The sequence below is a fragment of the Mangifera indica genome, chromosome 19 (genome assembly GCF_011075055.1).
Source record: "Mangifera indica cultivar Alphonso chromosome 19, CATAS_Mindica_2.1, whole genome shotgun sequence".
Taxonomy (NCBI): domain Eukaryota; kingdom Viridiplantae; phylum Streptophyta; class Magnoliopsida; order Sapindales; family Anacardiaceae; genus Mangifera; species Mangifera indica.
Window position 1 is genome coordinate 10,496,457 of NC_058155.1, and position 8,489 is coordinate 10,504,945.

The 8,489-nt window shown below is 32.9% G+C and overlaps 2 protein-coding genes across 3 annotated transcripts; both read right to left on the minus strand.

The window, feature by feature from the left end:
* Positions 1-296: 296 nt before the first annotated feature.
* Positions 297-2,530, minus strand: LOC123203588. Of its 2 annotated transcripts, none has more exons than XM_044620022.1 (3): positions 1,789-2,530; positions 1,624-1,666; positions 297-894 (listed from the first exon to the last, which is right to left on the minus strand). In XM_044620022.1, exons 1-3 carry the CDS (start codon positions 2,257-2,259, stop codon positions 353-355), a joined length of 1,056 nt encoding a protein of 351 aa, XP_044475957.1. In that variant the 5' UTR covers positions 2,260-2,530; the 3' UTR covers positions 297-352. The 2 variants fall into 2 exon arrangements, with proteins under 2 accessions (XP_044475957.1, XP_044475956.1); XM_044620021.1 differs by having other exon boundaries at positions 1,579-1,666.
* Positions 2,531-7,125: 4,595 nt separating this feature from the next.
* LOC123203589 (basic leucine zipper 4-like) lies at positions 7,126-8,075 on the minus strand. Its single transcript, XM_044620023.1, has one exon. The coding sequence runs from the start codon at positions 7,954-7,956 to the stop codon at positions 7,537-7,539; it is 420 nt and encodes a 139-aa protein (XP_044475958.1). The 5' UTR covers positions 7,957-8,075; the 3' UTR covers positions 7,126-7,536.
* Between the last annotated feature and the right edge of the window lie 414 nt (positions 8,076-8,489).

The following is an 8,489-nucleotide window of genomic DNA, read 5'->3' on the forward strand; positions in this document are numbered from 1 at the left end:
ATCTATCCATTAATCATGTCAAATATAAACAAAGTTGTGATCTGCCTGACTCAACTGGTCTAATCAGCCAGAATCTGCCATGTGAAGTCTGCGGCTTCCATTACAGCAACTCCTGTGACCCTCCCCTCGTTGTCGTTTTGCAGCCGCCTATTCAATTCAATATATTTTGAATCTATTCCTATTCTCATTTCATCAACTATTGTAGCTTTCCAGGTTATTCTTCTAACAATGCCTTCATAGTGAAGCTCTTTTGCATATGCCATAAAAATACTTAAAAGAAAATAACATATCAAAGATGACTGAAAGAGCATTTAAATAACTGAAAATGGGGAGGCAATGGGCAAGTTCAAATTTATGAAAAATGAACCATGTCTCTAACAATTTGATCTTTGATCTCTTCTAGTATAGCATCTCCAGTCTTCAACGCAATTTGCATTACCTGTGCTTCATATTCATTCCATTCTTGTATTGAATCCTGAAAATCTACATTCAATAGTTGTGTTATGTTGAATCCATCTACTGATTGTTTTTCCCATGCTTTAATTTTCTCACAGATGAGATTTCCAAATAATTCAGACCCTAATACTTCTTTCTTTTTTTGCTGTCTTGTCTCTTTTCCATTGCTCTCTAAAACTTCTGTTACGCAATCGAATAGAAGCTGCTTTGTTTGCTGTACGATCTCTTTTGATTTGCGTGTGGTGGGTTTAGAGTGGCCAAGTTCTTGTGTTTCTGTTGCACCTGCACAACTTGGCTTCTCAATAGCTGAGTGAAAAAGTATTCTCCAGAAAGAAGCTGACAGTACGGAGTCCTCTGTTATTTTCTTACTGAGTGTGACGCAACTTCCTGATGGATTCTCTTCTTGAGCGTTGCTTGAATTCAGTCTTGGTGTTTTATCTTCAAAAAACACACAGAATATAAGATCATAGAAGTTAAAGATGACAAACAGAATTAAGAGAATAGTTGTCAAAGGCGTGCCTTGGGCACGCTTAAGCGACGTTTTACTTAAGATGATCGGTTGTTCAAAGGCGATTGATTTTAGCGTTCTTCTGGCTCCTTGATAAAAGCTGTAGGCACTGAAAAAGATTGTTTTATTATTATTTAAGTTATCCACAACTAGATTATAGGATTATTGATAAATTTTATATAGTTTTTGATACAATTTTTGGTTTTTAGATAGGTTTTAGGTGATTTTCAATTTAATATAAAGGTTATTGATAATTTTTTAGGTTTTTAGTGAGATTTAAGGGTAATGAAGAGTGTCAAAACGTTGTTTAAGAAATTAAATATTGTCGGATAGATTTACTGACTTCTTATAGAAGGACGTCAAAGAAATCTAAATATGATAATTAATTATTATCAAATCTAAGATTGTTGATATAGTTGTTGATTAATTTTTTATTGTGGTTGATATAGTAACAAATAATTTAAATTTAATGAAAACAAAATAAAAATTAATGAAAATTTTTAACTGCCTTTGGTGAAAAAATGACGTCTTTGCTTTGCCTTTTTCGTTTAGACAATAGGCCCTTTATCGCCCTTTGACGTTTTTCACCTTTGACAACTATGAGTAACACTTACCCGTTGAACAACTTGTATGAGAATATACAGGGCTTATCTGTTTACCGTCTTTTACGCATCTCCATTGAAGCTTTCCTTCTGCAGCAACCTGTTAGCTCTGTTAGTAATTTATTGATTTGATTGTTTCTCAGAAGTTTCGAACAGGGTTTTAACAAAATTAAATATCATGTAAAATGATCCCAGAAACTATAAGAAACAAAGTTTTTCTACCTCTTTATCACCTGGACTCCAGAGCTTGAAAGACTGAGAACTTTTTTCAATGAATGATGCGTCATTTTTTATCACTGGAGTTGATGTTTCTTCTATCTCGCTGTCCGGAGTCAAATTGAAGACCATTGTGCTACTAGCGGTGGAAAAGCCATCTGGTTCTGCAACTTCTTGGCTATTCCTGGCCATCTCAGTTGCGCTAATTTTGCCATTTCTGTCATCATTGTTCTTTATTCTGCGGCCATCGTTAATAGATATAAACTTTTTATATGCAGCTCCCAATAACTTGGAAAACTGCAGAATATCCTTCAAAGACTTGCTTGAATTATCCTGGTTAAAGCTGGTAATGCTTTCTGAATTCAACTTCTTCTGATACCCCTTTTCTGATAGGTAAATCTCCAATATGAAAGGTTCTTGTTGCTCTTGAAGGAATTGCCCCAGTTGCTTAACTTCCTTAGGTTTTGTGGTGTTCATTAGAGCAGTGGATTATGGAAATTGAAAATGAATATGCAGGGTGCAAATTGGCTGTTCGAGCGGCTAGAACAGAAAAAAAATATGAGATGGTGCAGTTGCGGTGTAATAAATATTATAGACAAAGCATATCTGTCAGTTTGGGACTGAAGAACAGAAACACCAACGGCGGTAGATTGAGTATTTAGGGCTTTCAGAGAGTGGGAAGCTCTTCTCAATTGGACCTATTCTCTAGCTCCAACTATTGCCTGGATTGGACTTGATGATTTAACTCATTTGGTGCTTTTCCAATTCAGCGTCCTGTATTCATTGTCATGTTTAAATCACTGCTCGTCTTTATTTGCATCTAGGCTCTTATTTTCATCAAGTTTCATTCAATATTTTGTCATGTACTGTCATGGTCCCAGAGAATTTGTCTTTTCTGCGGTTGGCTGTAGCTTGTCAATATTTCTGTGGATACATAGCAAATTGTCATTATTTATCTTGGTTTGTTTGCTGCCTCTGTACTTCAAATGAATTCAGTCCCTCTTACATGACTAGACAAAGAAGCCAATAAGAACAAGCTCAGGAGACTGAAGCATCAGAGCAGTCAGAAGTACAACTTTAATTTGCTTACTGTATGCACAAAAACAGAAAATGGTTTCCCGCCCTCCCTCTAAGAGATAGTTTAGTTTGACTGATAAAGTAAGGAATTTCAAAGATAAAAGAGCAAGGATACAAATCCCCCGGCGATATCGTTTGTTGAAACGCCATTGAACTGTAATGAAGAAGGTGGGTTCATCATGGAGCATAATTTTCTGTAAGTGGGTTGAAGTCTCATCAAGTATAAGATGTGGAAGTGGGTAAAGTGATTGCAAAGTAAAGTTTAAGTCACCATGCATGCGTCTGGTGGGATTTTTAGACCAACATAATCGAGACAAAGTGTCTTGGGCATTAATTGAGTGAATGAAGGGTAACTTATCAACTACTGAGGATCTTTCTGCATAATTGAGAATATTTCTAAATGGCTGGCCCAACCTAAACATCTACTTGAAATATCATCCCTTCTTCTGCCTGTAAGAATTCTTTTAATTGGTTTCTCTAGTCTTAAACTTGATGACAGTGGAGCATCCTATGATCTGGTCAACCCAGTTGGGATGACAAGAACTTTTTTTTTTTCAATTAAAAGGTTGAATTTTTAATTTTTCCTATAAAAAGGAACAAATTTCAAAATTTTCTATTGAAGTTACTAATTCTTTACTATTTTCCTATGAAATATATCAAACAAATCACTTTATTTGTAAAATAAAATAATTATAATTATGTTTATTTGATTAATTTAATAGAAAAATATGAGATTTTAGTGTTTTCTATAAAAAAATTTTACAATTTAGTCTCGTTAATTAAAAAAAAAAACAAAATTTAATCTTTTCAATAAAAAAAAATTATAGACAAGAAAACTTAATGATTACTCTTACATAATTAGACCATTACTAATTTGTTTACAAAAATATAAATGAAAAGTAAAACAAAATAAATACAATAGCTTATTCGATTAGACAGAAGTTTTTATTTCCATTACAAACACATTTTTACCCTTTGAACCAGCTGCCACTATTTGTTGTATTATTAAAGCTCTAAAAGGAATGAATATAACTCTACCATTAAGCTAACTTTTTATAGGAGTTCTACAAATAGATCTCATAGTCCAAATCCATACAAACCCAATAGGTGGATATCTGAATTACTCATATTAGAATTGAATTCTAATCTTACTCCGTTGGTTATTTTGGTTAGAAATATTTTAGAAAATTTTGAAAGCTTCTTTATATATTCTTTAGATATAAATCTCATATCATGATCAAAGTTAATGAATTATTGAATTCAAAGTGGATGTAACATTCTCTCTTACCTAATTGTATGACATTATTATTACATTTATGAAATTGTCTTTTTGAGTGTTTATAGTCTTTTCTCTCTTTAATTGATCTCTAATCGTATAGTCTTTTGCTCTTGTATATTTCACAATATCTCTCAATGGCTTGTTCTTCCTTTGAGTAGCTCACCCTTGCTTTCACATCTCTAGCCTTAGTTGCATTAAACTTAGATGAATTGCATGAGACTTCGATTTAGCTACTTTACGAATGATGCATAAACCTCCATTTATGATGCAAACCGCTTTATTGCGAGACATTACCACCACATTGGATTGTCTTATGAACTTCATGCCAAACATGATATTACCCCATTGACTATGCTATCAAGAGATACGGGTTCCTAGTATATCGCCTTCAGCCTTTCTTGATTCCCCTCTCAAACTTGAGGCCTAACAACTTAGTTTGCCTTATTCTAATGAAGTTATGAGTCACTGCCTCACAAAAGGCTAACTCTCACTGCCACACAGATATTCTCCATTTCAGTTTTCCTCTGTCTCAACATTCTCTGTCATTATTCAGCAAATTTGATTTCAACGGGAATTCCCTTGTTGGCGTTCTTTATGACATATTAGTCCGTATGGGCTTCGGTATTTGTTAGTGGTCGATATTTTTAAGGAACATCCACTTTCGGTCCGTCCATTTAACAGGTGTATTTTTAAGTAACAGGGGTTAAATACAGAAGAAAGAAAATATTGAATTACATGTGCTGCCCTTCTCGTCCTCAAGTGAATTAATGGCATTATCACCAAACCCAGGTACACAAAATTGATTCCGGATTTTTTATACTTATAATTACTTTTTTCATCAGAAGATAGCTTCGTGTATTAGTTTATGCATGTAAAAGCTACTGCTGTCCTTCTCAATTGATTAATGTATTAGTCCATTTCGATGTGCGGCAAAAAAAGATTAAACCTCTTCTTTTTCCTCTTATTTCCGTGGGAAACCTCTGTGAACTTACCAGAGAAGAAAAAGAGACAATGTCGTCACTTAGGATTTCATTATTTTTATCACTCATGCCAAAACTCTTTTTCTTTAAAAATAAAATTATAAGTATTAAATAAATAAATATATATTTGATATATTTTAATAAATAATTAGATAATTTTAAATAAAAAATAAAATAATATTCAATCTTATAATAACGTACATCAAATATATACGTATTTATATATCCAAAATAGATATATATTTCGTTACTTTTCTTCTTTAATAGTGGAGGAATAAATATTTTATTTTTACTTTTCTCTAAAATGATACTTTGTAGATTTCATGGGGACTACGTATCCCATTATCCGAATCCATTCCTTGCATCTGGAGAAGGGGAAGCTTGAAACAAATCATGAGGCCCCATTCCTTGGGAGATCGTGGGAAATATTCCATGCATGAATATCAGATTTAAAATATAACTCTATTTTCAAAACGACAAAGTTGTTAATCACTCCGAAAAAGAAAATAATTTTATTATACCATGATTGACTGGTATACAGCGTCTCATTGAAAGAAATTATAAAGGAAGAAGGCTTCATTCTTACTTTTGACCTGCTAGCCTACACATTGCATACATCTTCTAGAATTGGTTCATTGAAACTTCCAATTTCTGAAAGTTGCGTACTATTTTGAAGTTCTTTTTGCTTTTTTGCTTTCCTTTTCTTGTTTTAAACTTCACCCACTAGTATATTCTATATAACAGTTTTGGTATTTATATATTATATTATTATGTTATTAAATATTTTTGAATTAAAAATAAAATAACATATTATCTGAATATCTAATTAACATTCAAACTTTGATACCATTCGTTGGCGTGCTTAATATTTACAGGTGTGCTCGTATGGTAGAGATATTCAAACTCTTACTTATAATGACAATTCAAAAGGAATCTTGAATCTTTCTATCATTGTTATATTCAAGAGATCTCAAATTTGGTAACAACTTACGCCAAACTTTTTCAGCTTTATGAAAAGGTTAAATAGCATTCAAATTAATTTCAGATTTTCCATAAACTCAATAAAAGAGAACGCTTCTTCTATATTCCAATTTTTCAAATCATAAATAAGGAAAACTTTAGGTCTTATATTTCTAGCATGTTCATCTACTATAATAAATATTTAATTTTTAAAGATGAATTTTTTATTTTTAATAATTTTTTAAAAACTTTTAACGACAAATTTTTAATTTTTTAAAACAAAAATTTTTATACTGATCTAACACCACCGTTCTCTTTTCTTATTGTCGTGATGGAATATGAAAACTTCATGGCAGTTCATTCCGACACTGCATGTGATATCTTCAAATCTGTCTTTCTAATTAAACACGTGTTAAATATATTTGTGTCTAAAATTCAACTTGTAATAATGGATTTGCATCTGCATGCACTTTTGTGACTGAGCATAATAGCACATTGATACTTGAACCCATGTGCTGACTTGTGCCGATCGTAGGTAAATGGGTAATTAAATAGAGGGAGGGCTACTGTTTCCCACCCAAATTATGTAAAAAAAATATAATAATTATTATTTAAAATTAAATAAATAAAATTATTTAAACACCCTTTTCAGCTAAAGTTTTAAAAAATAGATAAATGATGAAAACTTGCAGAGTCCTCCACTTTGAGCTCATCAAATTTAAATGGAATGCAAAATTCTGCAGAAATAAATATGGATGATATACAATTTTCCAGATAATTTTCACCTAAACGGAGTAACTTTAAATATTTAATTATGTGTCCCATGAATCCTAGTAGGATTTCTGGGGCCAAAACTTGAAAAAATTACTTTAGGGTTTTTGTATTCTTTATAAGTGCCTGTCGTTTTTCTTTAGAAAGAAAACAATAAAAAGTTTAACAGTAGCATCATGGCTCCTTAAAGTCGAAAGTCCGTATCAATCTAGCTGTAACTCTTGATTAGTAATTCATTCAAAAGGAAGAACGATGAACATCGCATTCACTGGTTGGTATTCGAAAGATAATTATAATTACTTAATTGATTTACATGGGATGATCAAACTTGAGCTGCTGCTGCTGAAACTGTAATTAATATGAATAAGATCGCTGTCATGAACTCCCTACATGCACTAACCTCGTTAATTCTCTCTAGCAATACACGCAATTAAAAGCAGCTGCTTAAAAAGAAGAAAAAGAAGATAATCTTGACAAAGATAAAAAAGCAGACCACTAAATCTTTACATGGGGTCTGTGGAAACTGCCACCACGTTTCTCATTCAAAAAAGCTAATTTTAGCTGACTATTTGATCCAACATGCATGCATATAGGGAGAGAGGAAGCTTTAAGTTCTAGTTTTAGCTTATTTAGAGCTTTTTATTGAGCCTAGTAGTAGTTGGTAAAATTTTAAGGTTAAAGTTGTGATTACTGTGACTGCATGGCAGCTGAAATCTGGTTTAACTCGGAGAGTCTTCCCCACAGAATTACGAACTCAGATGTTAACCGCTCATTGTCTCTCCATACTAACTGACTCTTGTTCATAGCCCAGCTTAAATTGTTCTTCATCTCTCGGTTCTCTTCTTTCAACCGATTCAACTCCTCCATCAGGTTCTCTAAATGTCTCTTCTTTCGCCAGCGTGACCGCCGGGCTGACTCCCTGTTTGATATCATGCGCCTTTGCTTTCGCTCGTCAACTGTGTAAACCGTCCGGTTTGAACCTTCCGAACCGGAGTTTGGGCTAACCGAGTCTTCCGATGATAAGAGAGACAATAGTTCTTCTATCTCATCAGATGTGAACCCGGTTTCAGCTGGTAATTGGAAGGGGACACCTTCAGAAAGAGACATTGGTAAATAATGAAAGGGCTAGCAACTTAATCAACAAAAGGGAAAGAAAGACCGGTTTTTTAAAGAATGAACCGGAGAGAGGAAGAGAGGAGAAAAGGGAAGGAAGAAGTGTGAGGAATAAGCATTTATAGAAGAAGAAAGGGGAGCATGGGTCCCTTACTGCAAAAGAAATTGGAAGGGTAGGCGTACTTTTGTCAAAGAAAAAAGGTAAATATGTATAAAGGTAAACTTGTTGATAAGAATTTAATTAACAATGGAGTAAATTACATATTCCCACCCAACGTTTGATCCGAAAACAATTTTCACCCTTTAATTACATAAATCACATTTTTTACTCAAAATCAAACTCCATTGATAGGAAATATATAATAAAATAACAAAATAATCAATTTACAATTTTCTTCACCACTTCTTTGTTGTTTTTATATCTCTCTTTTTCTCGTACACCACCCAACCTTATTTGTTTTTCTCTCTGCAAACCAAATTTTCTCTTGTTTGCTAGAAGAAAAAAAGTTTTCGAACTAAAAATAAAA